We start from the raw sequence: 21,180 nt of genomic DNA, 5'->3' as shown, positions 1-21,180 counted from the left end.
GATAATCTAATATGTATAATTTTTGTTTGTAACATAATTCTCACCGAGCGATGGATAGCGTAACTGCCCAAGTTCCACTGCTTGCAAATATTGTCTTCTTTGGGCTTTCCCTTTCGGGCTTCTCCTTGAGGTTTTTAAAATGTCTCAGCTAGGGAGAGGTTTCCATGCCCTTATAAACAAGGCTTCATTCTTCTCTCCGACTGATGTGGGATCTCACAAACCACTTTTCTTCGGGGCCTAGCGGATGCTGACACACGTTCCTCTCTCTAATTAATGTGAGATCTCACAGGTAGAATCCTTTGTAGATAACTTAAATACATGGAAAAGTATTGTAAGTGGCAAACTGGTCTTACTCCCATGATTGAGTCTTTCGTCTCTTCGTAAAGAAAGAACAAAAAAGATGAAATATGGATCGTACTTTGAAGTTATTGGCCATTCATATGAAAATGGTGGTGGCTCTGATGAGAAGCCGTATATGTAGTTTTAGATCTGTTATTTAGCTTCTTTCTAGTTGCTAATGTCAATGGGGAGAGTATTTTGTAACTCTCTGACTTAGAAATGGAAATGGAAATTCCCTTGACTTGGAAATGTCCTCCTTTTATGATTTTTCCCCGACACAGAACCGAACTGGCCACCTCGTGATTTTTCAACCCCCACATTTGTTGTACTAAAAAAGAATGGCATCCTCGTGATGCTATTGTCATTGCCGTTTTGATAAAATGTTGTAATATCTCAGTTGGTATTATGTCTTTTCAATTTTATGCTATCTAATAGTAATTGCTAGCTTGGATATTGAATTCAACATAAATGTTGATAAATGTTGATATCTAGTTACGCATGTTGGGTTTGAACTTCAATGTTTCCTGAAGAAGCTCTCTTATCATCTGGAACTGAAACTGGAGATCTTCTCCGACCATTCTCTTATGCAGGTTCGTCTCTTTCAATCGTGAGTCGACAGGTTGTCGAGTTCTGCGTTCTTGGAACAGATAATCTTCCCAGGACTCTTTTGATGTACTTCTCAAATACTCAATCTGGCCACTTGAACTATTTTCCAACCGTCCTCTGTAATTCTCACCAGTTCAACAAGACGGTCCTTAACGACAACCTACTATATGCCATAGTTGACAAGCCTCCCAAAGAACAGCCCCAGTTCCTTGGCCCCTCTGATTACGTTCTCATGATCGAGAGTGGAGCAGCCTTCGCAACAAGATTTCAGTTGAACGATCCAGTGCTCAACCGAATTGATACTGAGATCTTGAACCGTGGCCCTGGACACATCGTGCCCGGTGGGTGGTGTTTGGGGGAGCCGGGGAATGATACATGTCTAGTATGGGGAGATGCAGATGTAGTTAGGCCTGGTTCAGGAGCAAGAAGACTTGAAAAACGAATTGTTGGGTTGCTTTCAAATGGTACATTTAGAAGGAATAGGTGTGTAGTTGTTGAATGATTCTTAAGGACTGAATATCCCCAAAAGAGAGCAAAAGGGAGTGTGCCAATCCTCATCTTCATTCATTATTTAGGGAGTTTTAGGTAATTTAGCTGTTACCATTAACCTTTCCGGAATTTAGATTTGTATCATTAAAAATGACGTCTTAGCATAATGAATATTATGCAGAGATCATGGCTTGTCGTAATTTTGCCATTAATGATTTTTTTTTTTTTTTCTTGTAATCCTTATGATCTATATTTGGATGGTGTGAAGGAAAGCAAATAAATTTGTAATTTGTAGTGATTAATCTATAATCTATAGCATAAAAATATGGATTTTGTAAGCATTTTGATTAATAAATGGTTAAAATATTTTTTTTTTTCTCGGGACATTCTTGACTTATGCAAAAAAAGTGTCTTTATAATTGCAACAATTGAGGCAAACTCTAAAAATTAGATATGATCTCAAGATAATAAAGGTCAAAGTCGGCCAGTAAGACAATGGAGGATAGGATAAGCTAATAAGCTTCATTATCAAGAGGGAAACAGTCCACCCATAAACGACCGCTCAGTGATAAAGGAGGTAGGGCTCACCAGCTAAGGCCCCTAAACGATAGCTTAGTGATAAAGGAGGTAGGGGTACAAAGGTTGGCTAGTGAGACGATGGGAGATAAGCTTCATCGTCGAGAGAAAAACAGCTCAGATCACCAGCTAAGGCCTCTAAATGACCGTTAAGTGATAAAGCAAGTAGGGTGTAGAGAGAGCCATGAAGTTTTCTTAGAAGCAGCCACCTTTAAGAGTGCATAATAGCTCACTGATCGAGCGCTCTTGCACCGAAGATAAACAGAGCTAAGTGATCTGCCAAAGCTGTAGAATGTAAAAAAATGCATCGGTAGGAGAGCGTTTCGGAGTCAATGTGAGACGTAGGTGTCCCTTCTTCAACTAACATCAATCTAGATCAATTGCATTCCCATCAATCTAGATCAACATTAATTTTTTTTTAATATGTTTTCAAAATTTATGTATAAAAAAAAAAAGTTAATAGAAACTATTAACTTTTTTTTATCATAGCCTGTGGTAAGAGCAATGGCAACTTAGCCATGTAGTCTGACGCCCCATCTCACGTAGAAGAGGGGAACTCATTCAATAGAATCAAATAACCTATATGGGTGGGAGGAAATTGAATCATTTTTGTCAATAACGTCTTATACTGTGATCTATTTTCAAGAGTCTCGAGAGACTTCGAGTGACACAACGTACTTGTCGAGGCACCCGACCACAGCCTCATGGATCCATGCAATCTTTTTGTGTATCAATATAACAGAAAATGAGCAGTGACTATCAATATAACAGAAAATGAAATTTTATTGGCAAAAATCTGAATTCCACTACGAACCATATGGGGAAAGAAAATTGTTCACGACAAGCACACGAAATCATAATTATGAAGCTTGAGAATAATGAAAAGGATTATATCATAAACATCAGAAAGAAAAGAAACAATAACCTACGTTAAGCCACTTTTCTTCCTCTTCTCACTGTGGCTACTAGCATTAGAGCCTTTGAATGCATTGACCTGACCATAGGGCGTTGAAGAACTCGATGTCGTGCAATAGTCAGAAAACTCCGAAAAAGGTTGCTACTGCAAAAATCAAGAAGAGTACACCGCCCACATAGCCGACCTGATTGAAGGTCGAGTGAGTTGTTGCATCAATGATGAAGAGAATCAAACGGCATATTATATGTGAGAGGAGTTAGGCTCCTACCAGTTTTTCAGAAATGTAATTTGCAAGAAGTGCTCCTCCTAGAATGGCAATGGTGGTTGCAATTAGGTGTCCAGTGATAGCTCCCGTAGCCACGCCCCAAGGAGACTGTGGAGTGGAAATTGAAAGAAAAACGCAAGTTTGAAATGAAACGAGAGAGAACCAAATGAAGTACATTGCAGGCTTCTAAATAAAGAAAATCGAACCTGTGCAGCTCCAAGAGCAATGGTTGCAAGCATTGAGCGATCACCCCATTCCTAACATTAACAAAATGTTTCAAACTTAAGTATTTGCACATACAAAAATTTTAAAATGTAAACACATACTCTGGGAAAATCATAAAGAGCTTTAAAAATGCCCCATGGGACTGTCCCTAAGTCGATGAACTAAATATGATATCCATTCACGTCTAAGTTACAAAATATGATGCGCAAAGGTGATAGAGGGAAGGTGTATATATATGTTTACAATACCCTTTTTGATGATCTAAAAGGGCCGAACGAAATATCCTCCTATAATGAATTTTTACACGTGGACTCGATCTAAAATATTATGCTTTTGTTATACTTTTCTGCTGAAATAGTAATGATTAAAAGCTACTCACAGCAAAAAATATAAGGCTGAACGACTTCCAGATGATTTCAAGAGGATTGGAGAGCCGTTTTGAAACCTGAAAACAATTATAAAAGATATACCATATGGTAGAATCAGGAATTTTAGTCACAAAGTCAGACAAATATGAAATAGACTACCCAGAAGCAACAGTTTCCAAGCCTTAACAAAACAAAATTCAAAATCTAGAGGAAACTAATGATTGGGGATCCACCTTTTCTTTAACAAGCTCCTCTGCTTCAACATATTCATCAAGTTCTGGAGGACTCTCGTTGTCCTGTTTAGGAACACTCGAGGGAAGTTCCCATGCATCTTTAATGGACTTGAGACCAAAGAACAATAGAAGAGTTACAGCCGCATATTCTCCAATTGGTAAAGCTACACAAACGACAGCACGTAAATATAGTTAAGATTTTGGACCTAAGAGTATGCGTAGGAGAAGTATTATTTGTTACGATAGAAAATATCAAATATAGAATTGAATTTTTAATAGAACAAAATGCACTGGTTTCAACAATAAATGTCGATCGTCTCAGCAGAATCGTATCTAGTACAATATAAGGAAGACGGGCCAAAGTTATTGTCCTAACAGAGAAAGAAGTAAGAAGGCAGTACGTTAAAAGAGATTATTCTAGAGCAGTTGAGCTTACTTGTCTGGAACTGAGCAGGTACTGAGTGAAATATCCGTCCAATTATAACTGAGAGGACTGTCATAAGTGAAAGAGCTCCCATAGATCCTAACAGAACCTGCTCAACAATTCAATACCTGAATAGCACTTTCAATTCCTAACCCACAGAATCAAGCCATATGGAACAAAGGAAAAGAAAAACATGGTGCAAATAGCAGATGCATTTTTGTAGACAGAGAGAGGGCGACAGAGGATATACCAGTCCTTTCTTATATTGCATGGCCAAGAGTGCAGCAATGAAAAATGTCTGTCCAAAAGAGATAAGGTATAAGCTGACAATATCTTCAAAGTTCTAAGGGGATGTGACACTAAAGATGCTAGAAAGAAGTAGAGCCATATAACAGTAAACATTTGGAAAATTTAGAATATTTTGGTTACTTCGCTTAATTCTTTGAAATTTAATGTAACAAGGTCGAGCTTCAAACTTCCAGTCTCAGTGGATTGAACTCATATCTTAGTCTTTTGAATTGTTTTCTTTTATTCATCTGTAATTTATTCTATGGATTGTGTGTTTATGCACAATCCTTCTAGCAATAGGAAAAAATTGAGAACCTTGATAAAGGCAAAGTTCCAAGAATGTAAAAAGTCACCTTGTCTCCAATTTCAGAGACAAATATTAAGGAGAAAGCAGCAGTGAACCCTGACTTAGCGACTGCGGCCAAGATTGACGATGGTCCTCCTTTCACAAAGGCAATCAGTGAGAATACTAAACTGCACCCAATTAGTACTAGCGCAATAGAAAGAGGATAAGGCAATCCATTTGGAGACTTCTCACTGCCAAAACAATATAAGATATATAAATGAGTGAAGAAGAAGTGATGTAGGTTCATATGAGAGAAAAATGTGTCCCGGATTCACTAAATTATAAAGCAAGGTGAGAGCATCATTTTACACAACAAATAAGGTTGTCATTTACTCGATTAGCTTAAAAACTTATTCAGCCAGGTTGCTACAATTTGACTGCCTCTTAATAATACAACACGTTATCACAGCCCTTCAAATATCGAATGGATTAGAGGAACCACAACAACCAGATTAGTAGAATTTTGATTTCAAATGATAATAAGAATAAAAAATCCTTCAACGAAACCTTCGATTTTATAACCATTGCTCCGGAAGATCAATTGGAGTTCTGAAATAAATGCATATGGTGCATAATCCAAGCCATAGTCACAGAAATCAAAATTTTAATATATCAACAACTCAGAAAAATCAAAACAAAAATGACGAAACTCACGTTTTAGATGAACTATCAGCAGGTGCACTGCTGGAAATAACATGCTGGCCCTCCTTTTCCTCCTCGTGCTTGTATCCATCGGATCCGATACTTACATTCGACGAATGCGCTCTGATTTTACCGTACTTCGTGTTCAATCTCGTTACTCTTCTACATTTCACTGTCAACAACACACTCACTGCTCGCTCAATATGTTCACAGAATGCACGGAAAACGCATAGCATTCAACAAAATTAAGACAGTCAAAACGAGAATCGTCCATAAATTACTCAAAGAAACTCTCAAACAATCAGTTTCACCAAACAATGAGTAACTAATCTACTTATAATGCAAACACTGAGCGTTTGGAAATTTGCAAAATCAAAACCAAAACTGAAAATTATAAGGAAAGAGAGATAATTCAAGAGAAGATTACGCGATTTCGATACGTTCTTCGCAAATACACTGCCAGAAGCAGAACAACTCGGCAAAGAATCGAGCAAAGGTGAGAAAGGAAACTTCTTCCCTGTTGAAACGAAAGGTGACCGAACCACCAATCCTTCCATTTCTCCTTCCTTTTCGTTCCTATGACCTCATATCTACCTACTACAAAACCATAATTCTCGCCGGCCGCCGGCGGTTCAAGCGTAAAGTTGCTCGGAAGTGAAGTTGAATCTCCGCCAACAAATCCGTATCTGAGTTCCGAAGATTGCCACGTCGCAGTTGCAGAGATAAAATGGAAAGCTCGTCTCAAATTTGTAAAACTTGGTGTTGAAAAAAAATATGAATCCTCCGGCGTCGTTTTGGACCAGTGCCTGGCCCATATTAATGAAACGCAATGGGCCAGGGAACGGAATATTATTATATTATTGGGCCTGGGCTGTACATAAAATCAAATGGCTCTCTTTTATGAACTAAAGGCCTGGCCCAAAATAATCACATTCATTGGGCTATGGGCCCACAATGTATGTGTTGGGCCCGATCTGTAAAGAGGGCCCAATGACTGAATTTCTAATAGGCCTGCGAGGCATATGGAAGTTTGGACTATGAACATTAATTTTCAACATAGACCACGTTAAACAATTCACCCTACCTTAGGGCTCATCAGCTTCGCTGGCACTCGTTCTCTCTAATCGATGTGGGACCACTACTAAATCCACCCTCTTCGAAGCCCAGCGTCTTTACTAGCACACCGCCTCGTGTCTACCCCCTTCAGGGAACAATCTCCTCGCTGGCATATAGTCTGGTGTTTGACTCTAATACCATTTCTAATGGTCCAAGTCTACCGCTAGTAGATATTAAAAAAAATCTTTTAATAAAGATTAAGGATATTTATGCTACCGTAATATTAACAGTAAAAAATATATTATTTAAAAAATTAAAAATTTAAATGTATTTATTGAAATAATTAGATAAATTATTTTCATTAATTTAGTCAACTATTTTTTATCAATAATAACTACTAATTAAAACGATTTTAATTTTATCACAGTTATTAACATTAAATTAGAAACCATTTTAATTTTAAAAATCGTCTCACCATACCTTAATTTCTCCAAAAACATGTTACTTAATAAGTTTATCCATCAAATCTTTCCTAGATCTAATTAAATTAATTTAATACATAAAAATTTAAAAATAATTAAAAAAAACAACAAATTAATTAAATCTTGAGAGGAGGAGACCATAATGTATTTACCATTTTATTTGAAAATATTTCATTTTTATAAATGATTATATAAAATAAAATAATGGGTAAAAACATATATTTCAATAACTATTCTTTATTTTTTTAAAAAAATTAATTTCAAAAAATAGCTGTCAAGATAACACAATGATGGAAATTATTCCATATTTCTTCCAACGAAAGGCTAAATAATTGAATTAAGACTTCCATTTATAGAGCAAAAGTGGTCAAAATCATTATTGTGTTTTAATATATGTCTTTTTTTTATATAAAAAATAAAAAATTATTCGACCTCGATATTTAATTAAATCTTTATGTTGAAATTAACGTCTTTTTAGACAAAATCTTGTTCAAATTATATGTTATTAAAGTCGTGATTGTAAGACATAAAGTACATTTTGTTAATATATGTAGTAATAAACAGGTGCTTTACTCGGGCTTCCCATGATTATAAGATAATTCTTTTTTTAAAAAGACAGTTTTTACATGCAGGCACCCGACATGTCGTTATAATATTTTTAGGTACAAAATTAAAGAGAAAATTAAAAAAAAAAAAATACTTTTCTTTTTAATCCAAATCTTATCTAAATGAGATTTAAATCTTTATTAATCAATATAAAAAAAATAGTACGAACAAAAATTGTTTAATTATTTAATTTCTACGCACGTGGATGAACAAAAGAGGACGGTGGATGTTTAAACCAATCACTTAATTCTTTTTGTTCACAAAAAAGTCCAAAACTTTGGTCGAAATTAGAGAAGGCCCCCACAAGCCCCTATTGGCAAAAAGTTAACTTTCTCTCTGATAAGATAAAGAACCACAGTACCATATATATAGCTTTATATAGCTTCAAAATGAAACTATTAAAGGACATTCCAAGAGTTGTTACATTCATACTTAATGGTCATAATTAACCAATCGTAACTAGATGGCCATAATTAACCAATGGTAACTAGAGTAAATAAAAAGTCTTAAAATACATTAATGAAATACAATAACTCTAAATTGTAATTCACCCAAAATTTATTACATGAAACTTCATTCTTCTTCAAGGTGACATGAATTGAAATATCTTTTGATAATTTCAACAATATTTTCTTCACATCTTCATTGAAGCATATTGTATGATTAATGTCCTTTAGTTCATATCACTCTCTCTCTCTCTTAATATCTTAAATACCCATTTTGCCCCTCATAATTGATTTTTGAACGATGTTCTTCATTTTAACAAATTTGTATTATACAACTAGTGATTTAAAAGACGTTTTCGACATACGATTTTGAATGATTAATGTAAATAAGAAATTATCGAATTTTGTTGCATACCATAGTGATGTAAATAAGAATGATTATAGTGATGTAAATAAGAAAATATTGTTGCTCGCTCGTTCCCGAAGTTATTAGCGTTAGAAAAAGGCTAAAAAGAAGTTTTGATTGAAACTTGTTTTCCGTTCAATGTTTAGACTATCTAGACTGAATTGCTTTTCTTGCCTTCCCATATTCCAAACCCTAAATCCTAAAACCCGAAACCCGAAACCCTAAAGCTCGAAACCCTAAACCCTAAGACTCGAAATCCTAAACCCTAAAGCTCGAAACCCTAAACCCTAAACCCGAAACCCTAAACCCTAAAATATGAAACCCTAAACCCTAAAATCCGAAATCCTAAACCCTAAACCCTAAACTATATCTGAATGAGAGTGATCCTGAGAATAAGATGACTAAGAAAAGCTTAATACTGTCATTACCTGTACCGATAAAATGCACATTCTGAATAACCTCCTAGGATTTTTTCTAAGATGCATGTGAGTCAAAACAAAACATACTGAAACGATTCAAGTTACATGAAATGTCGGAGAATCTCGAAGCCATTAATTGCTGAATTCAGATCATTAACGTGACCATAATCTTCACTTTTTATTATATACTTTTAGTCCTCTAATTTGAGTTTAATTGCATCTAGGTCCTTAAGGGACTAATTAAATATTTTTGTTTTAAAAATTAATTTATTACTACTTTGACAATAGAAGAGATAAATTGTTATTTTTAATATTTTTTTATAGACAAATAACAAAACAAAAACAGCTAAGGTATACATATAAATTATTACCCTTTTTTAATTAAAAAAAATAATAATAAGTTACATCAACTTGATTATTCACATGGTTAAAATAATTTTGAAATTTAATACAACTTGGCCATTTTTTTTTCTTTGAAAATCTATATTGTTTCATCATTTATTTTATAAATAATAATTATTCTTGTAATAATAAATTTATTGTACGAATAGTTATTCAACCTAGTAAAAATTATTATTTTAATATTAACGGTCTATTTTTATTTCAAATTAGTTGAGTGACATGAACAACTGAATAAAATTTATAACTCAACCCAATCCGGACCTCTGTTATCTAATTGGGTTAAATAAAGATGTCGGGTTGTTTTTTAAAATTATTTTTAAAAACTATTTATTCACAATATATATCACATTAATAATATAAATTTCATAAAATTTAAATATTAAATATATACAAATTCCGATGAATTATTAACATGGGTTACAAGCGTTTATATATATATTATTAAAGTACGGTAAAGTTGAGTTGGATAGTAACCTTATTTTAAAAATATCTACTCTAAACCTTATTTAAATTTTTATAATTATAATATTAGATTTAATGTATTTTATTAATGAATCAGCAATTATTGAGGAACAAATTTCATGTGAAATTACCGAAAAACACAGTTATTTATTTATTTTGAAAAATTATGGGGAATTATTTTTTTTAAAATTGCATGATTTGTGCAATTGAGAAATGCAACTATGACAAGAATCCCATTATGTGGGGCCCACTTTCCAATCGTAGCAGAGTTATTTATTTATTTTAGATTTTTTTAATTCATAATTTATTTATAATAAGATTTATCATAAAAAATATATATATATATATATATATATATATTTATTGATTAATAAACGTGTATTTAATGCTTTTAAATTTCTCTATAAACAATTTGTGTCATAAATAATTATTTATTTCGAACATATTTATAGACATAGAGTATACGAGTTTGGTCGTTATGTTTTTTTTAAGTGATTTTAGAAATTATTAAAAAGTATAAAAATACATAATTTATTAAAAAATTTATAAATACATTATTTTAAATTTATATATTGTGATTTTTTTTATGGTTTTGTAGCGATTGTGTCTAACTTTTAACTAATTCAACTAGTTAAAATATATTTTCTTCGATGAAAGAGGTTAGAGATTCGAATATCTACTAAAAAGTGAATTTGGCTCAACTTTCAAGAAATTCCTAAAAAGCTTGGATTAAGAAGATCGGACTCATATTTCAAAAAATCTCTAAAGAAACTCAGATTAAGAATTGGTTGAGGTTTCGGGACGTCCCTAAAATTGGTACAGGTTTCAGGAAACCCCTAAAAAGCCTAGGGTAAGAACTAAAAGTACGAAACGTATTATAACGAAACGGATGAGATGAAGTATAGGCTGACAGTCCTCGAGGTTTCTCGTTACGAAATTGTTTTTTATCTCGTGAAGGTTTATTGTGGAGGGTCGTCATTGTTAACAAAAAAGAGTGGAACTTGAAAAGAGGACGGGAGAGAGAAACTCGAACCAAGTAAAGAAAAAATAAAATATTTTCACTTTGTTCTTTAGTAATGGAGAAAAGCCAAACCCTAGAAGCTCTCCCACTTTCCTTTTTTTTTTTTTTTTTTTCCTATTTATTTTTTAATTAGTTCTTCGATAATTTCATGTGGACCCCACCGACCGGCCTTTCAAGATCTGATGAGTAGGCAACCAGCCTCCAAAATCCGCCATTGTGGACCGTCCGATTTCGACACACAAACGCCGAGTGACGATCTAGACGGTGGTTACTTAAGAGTCGGCCACTTTTATTCGGCCCATCATCCATTGAACTTAATGGGCCCACTTCCAGGCCCATAACCTTTCGTGACAAATAATTAGCATAGATATACGGAGAGTCGTCGATTTAAAAAACGGACGGTTGAAAATTTTCCGCCGTGGATTTATTTATTATTGTCCCCAGAAGATCTCCGTAAATTAATGGAGTTTTCAATTACTAAAGGAAAGGTTGACACGTGTGACGACTTAATAAACGACGACGTTGAAGCCACTGGTCATCCATGACGTCATCCGAGTACAGAGAATCAACCTAATTTTCAGTGATTATTATTCCATCTAAAAAATAAATTAAAAACATAATAATAAATCTTTTAATTTTCAGTCTAATTTTTAAGCATATTATAATTTTTTATAGCTTTTTTTTTTTTTAGATTAAAATAAAATAAAAACATTATTATTAAATTTAAACCTAAAATTATTTGGATAATAGAACTTTAATATTCATTTTATTTTATTATTAAATATTTGTATCCTTATCCTAATCCTAATATCCACTTTAACAAAAACATGTATTATCTTATTTGATCATTCATTAATAAGTGAATATTCACTTATTAGATAAATTAATAAAATATTTATCTATATTACATCAAATTCTAATTTACTGTGTCTGGATTGATTTAAATATTATAATAATGCGTTACGACTATTATGTATTATTTTAATAACTTAATATTAAAAATATAATATTGTAAAAGTTTTAATGGTAATCAACATATTTTCTTTTTTTTTTTTACTAAAAATGGTTAAAAAAATTCCAATATTACAAAAATAAATTACATATTTTTTTTAACCTAAGAGAAAGGGACAAATACATACATACATATACATACATACATACATATATATATATATATATATATATGTTAAAAGAAAGAAATAAAGAAGAAGCTTTCTTCTTCTTCTTCAATGGCTTCATTATTAAACGGAATATGATACGAGGACTCCATTAACGACCAGCTCTAAGGATCAGCTTGGCGAAGAGAAAATATAAATAATTAAATAAATAAATTGCAGAAAGAAAGAAAAAAGGAGAGTATTGGAGAAGAAAAGGTTCGAAGTTTCATTCTTTCAAGTTGTGTATGAACTCACATTTCTCTCGTCTTTCCAACCACTTAAAATCAGCTCCCCATTCTTTGTCGGCCATTTTAGCTTCACGGAATGATCTCTGGTTTTTCTTCTTCCTTTTAATAATCTATTTTCCTTTTTTGGGTTTGGTTTAATCGCTAATTTGGGGGTTTGTTATCAATGTGTTCTTGAATATGATATCGCCAAGTGTTCGATTTCCGCCGCAAAGTGATATAGATTGTGATGATTTTGTTGTTGTTCTTCTCTCTGCCGAATTATTGACTGCAAATGCCCTGAAATTCATCTTCGATCTGCCCCTTTTTCTTGTTCCCTTTCGTTTTCTTCGATTTATGAGCTTCATGGTTTTGAGCTTCTCGTTGGAACAAGACATGGCGGAATAGTTATGGCTATCAGGTTTGTAGCTTCTTTTGAATCTTGGTTTACTCATATTATTGATTGATTTTTTGTTTGCATTCTCTGAGATTTAAGATTTCGTTTATAATTTGGTGGTAGTTTTTGTGTAGGCAAGATGTTTGATAAAATGTCTGCAAATGTAAAACCAAGGGGAGGCTTTTTAGTCAATTTTGTTGGATTTTGGTTCACAACCAATCTACTGTTCTGTACTTCACAAGGGTTAAACTTAGAAGGGCTGTCCCTTTTAGAGCTGAAAAGGACACTTAAGGATGAGTTTGGTAGTTTAAAGAACTGGAACCCTGCGGACCGGACACCGTGCGGTTGGATCGGTGTGCAATGCACTTCTGGTGAAGCTCCGGTCGTATGGTCACTCGACTTGAAGTCGAAGAAGCTCTCTGGATCCGTGAACCCCGTTATCGGTAACTTGATTCATCTAACTTATCTTGATCTATCTTTCAATGAGTTCACTGGGAACATTCCCAAAGAGATTGGAAATTGTTCATGTCTTGAATATCTTTTTCTTAATAACAACATGTTTGAGGGGAGAATCCCAGCTGAGTTAGGGAATCTATCTGTCTTGAGGAGTTTGAATATCTGTAACAATGTACTAAGTGGTTCAATCCCGGAGGAGATCGGGAAGTTATCGTCGTTAGTCGAGTTCGTGGCGTATACGAACCAGCTAACGGGATTGTTTCCTCGTTCTATTGGGAATCTCAAGAAACTTAAGAGGTTTAGAGCTGGACAGAATGGTATCTCTGGAAGTATACCTTCTGAGATAAGTGGATGTCAAAGTCTTAATGTGCTTGGTCTTGCTCAAAACGAGATAGGAGGGGAGCTACCGAGGGAGCTCGGGATGCTTTGTAACTTAACTGAGATGGTTCTATGGGGTAACCAGTTTTCTGGTAGCATTCCGGAGGAGCTTGGGAAGTGTAGGAGTCTCGAGGTCATGGCGTTGTATGCTAATAATCTGGTTGGCTCCATACCAAAGGCATTGGGGAATCTCAGCTCTCTTAAGAGGCTGTATCTCTACAGAAATGGCCTTAATGGGACGATTCCAAAGGAAATTGGTAATCTTTCTTTGGTTGAAGAGATTGATCTCTCAGAGAACTCTTTAAATGGTGACATTCCCTCTGAGTTAAGTAAGATCAAGGGTCTGCGCTTGCTTTTTCTCTTCAAGAATCTGCTGGCTGGTGTAATACCTGATGAACTTAGTACGTTGAAGAACTTGACACGGCTCGACCTATCAATAAACGATCTTAGAGGACGTATACCGTTTGGTTTTCAATATTTGACTAAGATGGTACAACTGCAGCTGTTTGATAACTCCCTCAGTGGTAGCATTCCTTCACAGCTTGGACGTTACAGCCGACTTTGGGTGGTCGATTTTTCAGTAAACAACCTAACAGGGACGATACCGTCTCACCTTTGTCGACATTCGAACCTGAGTATATTGAACTTGGAGTCCAACAAGCTATATGGTAACATCTCTTCTGGGATTCTGAATTGCAGATCTTTGGTGCAGCTTCGTGTCGGTAGGAACATGCTTACCGGGGCGTTTCCATCTGAGCTTTGCAGCTTGGAGAACCTTTCAGCCATTGAACTCGGCGAAAATAGATTCGATGGTCGGATTCCTTTGGATATTGGAAGATGTAAGAAGTTGCAAAGGCTTGAAATTGCAAACAATTTGTTCACATCTAAGCTGCCAAAGGAAATTGGAAAGCTCACTCAATTGGTGACTTTGAATGTTTCATCAAATCGACTTGATGGCGAGTTACCGGTTGAATTGTTCAAGTGCAAGATGCTTCAACGAGTCGATCTGAGCCACAACGCGTTTACGGGGTCGTTACCGAATGAGATCGGATCACTTACTCAGCTGGAGCTACTGATCCTGTCGGGAAACAAGTTGTCAGGGAACATACCTGCAGGAGTCGGAAAGATGTCCCGAATGACAGAGTTGAAGATTGGTGGAAACATGTTTTTTGGTGAAATTCCGAAGGAGTTGGGGTCACTTTTAGGCTTGCAAATTGCAATGGATCTTAGTTATAATAAGCTATCAGGGAGAATACCACCAGAACTGGGAAGACTATATCTTCTAGAAATTCTGCTGCTGAATAACAATGATTTGAGTGGACAAATTCCTAGAGAGTTCGAGAACCTATCTAGTTTATCGGTCTGCAACTTCTCGTACAACGACCTTACGGGGCCGATACCGTTGACACCATTGTTTCAGAACATGGGCGTCGATAGCTTCCGAGGTAACGACGGACTTTGCGGCGGAGCTCTTGGTGATTGCAATGGGGATTCTTATTTTGAGAGTGAAAATACATCAAGAGGTAAAATCATCACAGGAATTGCTTGTGCTGTAGGTGGGGTTTCTCTCATTTTAATTGTGATTATTTTGCATCAAATGAGATGTCAAGATGAGGCCGAGATACCGTGCTCGGACTCGGACTTGGACTCGGGTTTTTACTTACCTCCCAAGGAGGGATTTAGCTTCCATGATCTGGTTGAAGTCACAAATAACTTCCATGACAGTTATATTATTGGAAAGGGTGCTTGTGGGACAGTTTATAAAGCCATGGTTCATACTGGACAGATCATTGCTGTTAAGAAGCTGGCATCAAACAGGGAAGGGAGCAACGTCGAAAACAGTTTCCAGGCCGAAATTTTGACGCTCGGAACGATAAGGCATCGAAATATTGTTAAGCTGTATGGATACTGCTACCACCAGGGTTTCAATCTGCTCCTTTATGAATACATGGCAAAGGGTAGTTTAGGTGAAGTAATTCACGGGTCGTCTTGTTGCTTGGATTGGCCAACTCGGTTCACAATTGCGATCGGAGCAGCAGAAGGTCTTGCGTATTTGCATCATGACTGCAAACCAATGATAGTTCACCGTGATATCAAGTCAAATAATATTCTCCTCGACGATCACTTTGAAGCTCATGTTGGTGATTTCGGTCTTGCGAAAGTTATCGACATGCCTCATTCTAAATCAATGTCAGTCGTTGCGGGTTCGTATGGATACATCGCTCCTGGTAAGCTCTTTGTTCTGACTTGAGTATCTTAATATTTCTATTTGTGAGATCCCACCTTTGTTGGAGAGAGGAACAAAACATTCTTTATAAGAGTGTGGAAACCTCTCCCTAGCAGACGCGTATTAAAAACCTTGAGGGGAAACTCGAAAGGGAAAGCCCAAAGAGGACGGTATCTGCTGTAAGGGTGTAGAAACTTCTCCCTAACAGACACGTTTTAAAAACCTTGAGAGAAAGTCCGAAAAGGAAAGTCCAAAGAGGACAATATCTACTATAAGGGTGTGGAAATCTCTTCCTAGCAGCGTTTTAAAAACCTTGAGGGAAGCTCGAAAGGAAAAGCCCAAAGAGGACAATATCTACTATAAGAGTATGGAAACTTCTCCGTAGCAAACACGGGGCCCGAAAGGGAAAACCCAAAGAGGACAACAACTGCTATAAGAGTGTGAAAACCTCTCCCTAGCAGCCACGTTTTAAAAACCTTGAGGGAAAGAGGACAATATCTACTAGTTGTGGGTTTAGATTGTTACACTATTAGCTAACAATAAAGTTCATACATAAATCGTGAACAGTAGCTAATCTCTCTTTTGGTGCAGAATATGCATACACTATGAAGGTTACCGAAAAATGCGACATTTATAGTTTTGGGGTCGTTCTTCTCGAGTTGTTAACGGGAAAAACTCCCGTTCAACCATTAGATCAGGGAGGTGATCTTGTAACATGGGTCAAAAACTTTTTCCGTAACCATTCATTCACATCGAGAATATTTGATTCTCGGTTGAACCTTCAAGACCGAAGTATCGTCGAACACATGATGTCCGTACTTAAAATCGCTCTAATGTGCACAAGTATGTCTCCTTTTGACCGACCATCGATGCGGGACGTTGTATCAATGCTTATAGAGTCTAACGAGCAAGAAGTGAATTTCGTTCCATCTCCGAATTCCGAAATTCCCCTCAAAGATAACACAGTATGACAGTTCATCCATACTAGTTGCTGATTGTTCCTCCTGATTTTTTTTTTTTTTTTTAACAGAAATTGATTGGTTTCATTTCATAGTAATTCTGTATTTTTGTTAAAGAAACTAATACAATTTTTCATGTATAGTTGGTAATACCATTGTTTTGTATGTAAAACATCAGTCTTAGCAATAAAAGTCTAAGCTTTTCCCATTCCATCGCTCGTCTTTCAGGTCAATAATTCAATCTTTCAATATTTGACAATATAAAACTCTTAGAACGTTTGATATCTTACATAGATGGACCTTACAATTTGAGCTTGGTCTTTCAAAGATATCTAAGTTTACAACTCGTCTCTTTTAATTATAAGATCGATGTTTTAGATACAAGACGATCAAATTGTTCGTATTCGTATGAAAACGAGCTCATTCACTGTCTCAATTTTACTCTTGTTGAGTTTTAGCTCAATCATTAAAAAATGGAGATTTTGATAATTATAAATTTTTTTATAATTTTAATAAACTTCTGATCAAAATTGACATTGAATTTGCGGTAAAGGAAATTGGTATCAAATAAGTTTATTATTTTATTTATATATAAAAAAATAATTTTTTTTTTAATATATTTTTGGTAATATTGGAAAGCACTTGAGAAGTGAATGTGGGTTTTACTTTTGGGTTGATTGGATGTAATTCCAATTCAAATAAAGGCACTTGAGAAGTGAATGTGGGTTTTACTTTTGGGTTGATTGGATGTAATTCCAATTCAAATAAAGGCATATGATCTAAGATATTCCTTTAAGCCTCCTCTCATGATTTGAATAAATCCCACTGTAAAACAATTGCCCCCCACATATGAAACCATCATAAGGACCTCTCATGATTTGAATAAATCCCACTGTAAAACAATTGCCCCCCACATATGAAACCATCATAAGGATTTTTTTTTTTTCAATTGACTTCGAATTATATGAAATCATGTTAAAAAGTTGAAAAATATTAAATATCTCTACGTAGAATATTTGTGAGATTCCACATTAGTTAGAGAGGAAAACAAAATTTTTTTTGGAAACCTCTCTCTAGTAGACACGTTTTAAAACCGTGAGACTGACGATGATAAGTAACGAACTAAAGCGGACAATATCTACTAATAGTGGACTTAAGCTGTTACAATATCTATTACTGATAAACAAACTATTCTCGTAGGTACAACTCAAATTTGTAAATATAGCAACTNTTTTTTTTTTTTTTTTTTTTTTTTTTTTTTTTTTTTTTCATATTGGACTCAAATAATTAAACAAGATTGTATAGCAAATGTTTGATAAAGTGTTGGCAATAATTTTAGTGAGGTAGAAATCTAATCACACTAAGATAATATTTTTTTAAAAAAAATGGTGGCATTTTATGGGTTCGGTCATCTCGAATTTCAAATCAAGCTAGTTGGGCGATATTATATTTTAATACTTTTTGTAATTTCATATGGTTGTTATTAATTGTTAATATGTGGTGACTCGAATTTTGCTTAATTCCATTCGTAAGGCCTTTGACCTAATTATTGCATCTAAGAAATTCAGAAACCTAACAAAGGTTTGATTCATTACGTTAACTTAAAGTCGTAATTCAAAGTTTCTACTCGAATGGACTTAGAACATATTCACATAGTAACATTAGAATTCTTTTATGACAGGTTATATAATGTGTTAAATCAATAAATGTGTTTGTATCACTTTTTAACTTAATTTTACATGTTTTTTACTTTTGAACTAATTTAATTAATTAGACTTAAAAGAGCAATTAACGGGAGCACTTCTATCTTTTCAAGGCTAAGAAAAAATTACAAATTTAATCTCTAAATCTAAATTTTAAAGGGAATGTTTTGATTCTAAACCTTTTTTTTCAAAAAAAAAAATCTAAGAAGTCTCTAATTTTTCATCAATCTAATAATTTTCTTCAAAAAAAAAAATTTGTAAAGAGTTTTGAAAGATTATTTTTTTTTTTTTTATTTTACAAATTAATGAATCTATAAGATGTAAATTTGAATTTTACCTACAAAAATTCTCAAAACTTCAATTTATCTAATAAATTCATGAATTAAAAAAAAAAAGTCAAGAAATAAGTTTGTAATTTTAAAACTTAAAAGATCAAATAAATAAACATATATATATATATATATTAAAATTCAAAAACTTCAATTTATCTAATAAATTTATGAATTAAAAAAAAAAGTCGAGAAATAAGTTTGTAATTTTAAAACTTAAGAGATCAAATAAATAATATATATATATATATATATATATATATATAAAACAGCTGTTTCGACCACCTTGGATGCCGCAGCGTGTCACAATCCATGGAGGAGTAGAAATGTCCAAAAGCCTCCTCAAATTCGAAGCGTGTTTGTGGAAACTTGAGGACATTTAAGAGATTTACGAGCAGGCAGTATTATAAAAATTCTAGGGCGACGAGAAAGAACAGGTTGAAGGATGAGTAGGTAGAGATGGCAAAAAAAAAAAAAAGTACCGAAACTGGGCAACAATTTAAATTTGCAGTCCACGGCAACAAATGGAGGAAGGAAATCTGTACATCATGTCAGGAAAATCTTCAGCGTAGCCTCGGGCCGGGCCCTGCATGAAATTCAATTGCCCATTTTTCTGCGGTAGTAGATATGTTATGTCTAGTCTTTTTCAAGTAAGATATCTTTTAGAATCCCCCCCAAAACCGAATCTACAAATATTCTTACCAAACTATCCACTTTTCTGGTTCTAAATGTTTCCATTTAGCCTACAAATATAACACAGGCTGATTGTGATTTTAGTCATGACCTTGATGATATATACTATTTTTAATAGATTGGTTGCACCATCAAACTAACTTAGTTATAGTTATGGGGTTGGAATGGTTATGGATAGTTGGGAGAAGAGTACCGCATCGACTAATTAAGGGCTTGATCATGAATTTATAAGTAATACATCTCACTAAACATTTTGGGGAAACTAAAAGTAAAGTTATGAGAGTTAATGTTCAAAGTGGACAAATAGCATACCATTGTAGAGTGACATAGTTCTTAACATAGTATCAGAGTCATGTCAATAGAATACTCAAGTGTCGAACAAAGAAGTTGTGAGTCTCGAAGGTGTAGTCAAAAGTGACTCAAGTGTCGAACAAAAGGTGTATTCTGTTCGAGGACTCCAAATAAAGAGTCGAGCTTTGATTAAGAGGAGGTTGTTTGAGGGCTCTATAAGCCTTAGGGGAGGGCTCTATGGTGTACTTGGTTCGAGAAGAGGATTGTCGTGAGAGGAGTCTCATATAGGTTAATTAAGGGGTTGATTATGAGTTTATAAATAAGGAATAAATCTTTATTGGTATAAGGACTTTTGAGAAACCAAAAGTTAAAAGTAATAAGAGCTAATGTTCAAAGTGGACAATATATTGGGTGGTTGCTAACAGGAATTACCCGTCCAAGTTTTGTTACTACTGCTGCCTGCCATATGTCCCTGTGAACAAAATCAGAGAAGCTTAGAATCAATGGCTATCTCTTCTCTTTGCTCCTAGCAGCCTCCTTACTCTCCCCTAGCAATTCTTTTGACCTCAAACATTGCTCCACAAGTTTGGCTGTGGCTAAGGTTGAGCCTATAAGAACTACGGGACTTGTCTAATGGCTAGCATGGCTAATAAAGTAGCTTGATTAAGGTTGAGCCTATAAGAACTACGGGACTTGTCTAATGGCTAGCATGGCTAATAAAGTAGCTTGATTATGTAAGGACCGCTGACTATCTAAGAAGCTTGATGACTCTGAAACTAAATTAGTTTCTTATTATTATATATTCTCACTCTGTTTCCTGTCTGTAGGATCAAGAGTATCCAAAAAGCAGAGTACCGAATAAAGGCAATTACGGACCATTATAACTGTCTGTAGGATCAAGAGTATCCAAAAAGCAGAGTACCGAATAAAGGCAATTACGGACCATTATAAGCCACAGGATAATTGAACAAACATTACTTATTATTAATAAACTCAAAAAGTACACGGTACACCGGTAATATAGACAGACTTGATCTATCTACCCAAATCATTAAAAAAGAAACAAAGAAAAAAGGGATTTTTACTAGATGATATTGCGCTAAGATAATCGAGGTATTCTAATTGCTTTGCTACGCTCGCATTTATATAACTTAGATGATATTGCGCTAAGATAATCGAGGTATTCTAATTGCTTTGCTACGCTCGCATTTATATAACTCAAAATAGTAATCCATTCCTCAACTACGCTAGGCCAAAACCATGACAGTAAAAGTAAAAACTAGAGAAGTAGAACAGAGTTGAGTGAACTTAGCTGGTCTGGTGAGGAATGGATTTACCACGAGAACTTA

General features: G+C 34.6%; 3 protein-coding genes and 1 long non-coding RNA gene across 5 annotated transcripts; 2 read left to right on the top strand and 2 right to left on the bottom strand.

Moving 5' to 3' along the window:
- The first annotated feature begins 856 nt into the window (after positions 1-856).
- LOC111473654 (beta-glucuronosyltransferase GlcAT14A-like) lies at positions 857-1,447 on the top strand. Its single transcript, XM_023119116.1, has one exon. It carries the CDS (start codon positions 857-859, stop codon positions 1,445-1,447), a length of 591 nt encoding a protein of 196 aa, XP_022974884.1.
- A 1,326-nt stretch (positions 1,448-2,773) lies between these two features.
- Positions 2,774-6,458, bottom strand: LOC111473663 (protein PAM71-homolog, chloroplastic-like). Its single transcript, XM_023119134.1, has 10 exons — positions 6,145-6,458; positions 5,730-5,889; positions 5,083-5,266; positions 4,692-4,739; positions 4,454-4,550; positions 4,018-4,181; positions 3,796-3,861; positions 3,398-3,448; positions 3,195-3,299; positions 2,774-3,110 (listed from the first exon to the last, which is right to left on the bottom strand). Exons 1-10 carry the CDS (start codon positions 6,272-6,274, stop codon positions 3,045-3,047), a joined length of 1,071 nt encoding a protein of 356 aa, XP_022974902.1. The 5' UTR covers positions 6,275-6,458; the 3' UTR covers positions 2,774-3,044.
- Positions 6,459-12,255: 5,797 nt separating this feature from the next.
- LOC111473662 (probable leucine-rich repeat receptor-like protein kinase At5g63930) lies at positions 12,256-17,030 on the top strand. Of its 2 annotated transcripts, none has more exons than XM_023119132.1 (3): positions 12,256-12,819; positions 12,919-15,857; positions 16,448-17,030. In XM_023119132.1, the coding sequence occupies exons 1-3, from the start codon at positions 12,809-12,811 to the stop codon at positions 16,825-16,827; spliced, it is 3,330 nt and encodes a 1,109-aa protein (XP_022974900.1). In that variant the 5' UTR covers positions 12,256-12,808; the 3' UTR covers positions 16,828-17,030. The 2 variants fall into 2 exon arrangements, with proteins under 2 accessions (XP_022974900.1, XP_022974901.1); XM_023119133.1 differs by having other exon boundaries at positions 12,257-12,819; positions 12,930-15,857.
- Positions 17,031-20,794: 3,764 nt separating this feature from the next.
- On the bottom strand, positions 20,795-21,168 carry LOC111473640. Its single transcript, XR_002715743.1, has 2 exons — positions 20,983-21,168; positions 20,795-20,915 (listed from the first exon to the last, which is right to left on the bottom strand). It is a non-coding gene; the product is annotated as an uncharacterized LOC111473640 (long non-coding RNA).
- Positions 21,169-21,180: the final 12 nt, after the last annotated feature.

This window comes from Cucurbita maxima, unplaced genomic scaffold (genome assembly GCF_002738345.1).
Source record: "Cucurbita maxima cultivar Rimu unplaced genomic scaffold, Cmax_1.0 Cma_Scf00136, whole genome shotgun sequence".
Classification (NCBI taxonomy): domain Eukaryota; kingdom Viridiplantae; phylum Streptophyta; class Magnoliopsida; order Cucurbitales; family Cucurbitaceae; genus Cucurbita; species Cucurbita maxima.
Note: the sequence above shows the minus strand (reverse complement) of the source record. Positions and strands in the feature narration are given on the sequence as shown.

Bases quoted from the DNA above. Each gene is read 5' to 3' on its own strand.
- LOC111473654 (XM_023119116.1), top strand. From the start codon at position 857: ATGTTTCCTGAAGAAGCTCTCTTATCATCTGGAACTGAAACTGGAGAT.
- LOC111473663 (XM_023119134.1), bottom strand. From the start codon at position 6,274: ATGGAAGGATTGGTGGTTCGGTCACCTTTCGTTTCAACAGGGAAGAAG. The intron at 4,551-4,691 runs GTATATCCTCTG...ATTGTTGAGCAG, and splicing joins TGCAATATAAGAAAGGACTG to GTTCTGTTAGGATCTATGGG. The intron at 4,182-4,453 runs GTAAGCTCAACT...TCGTTTGTGTAG, and splicing joins ACCTGCTCAGTTCCAGACAA to CTTTACCAATTGGAGAATAT.
- LOC111473662 (XM_023119132.1), top strand. The intron at 15,858-16,447 runs GTAAGCTCTTTG...CTTTTGGTGCAG, and splicing joins GTATGGATACATCGCTCCTG to AATATGCATACACTATGAAG.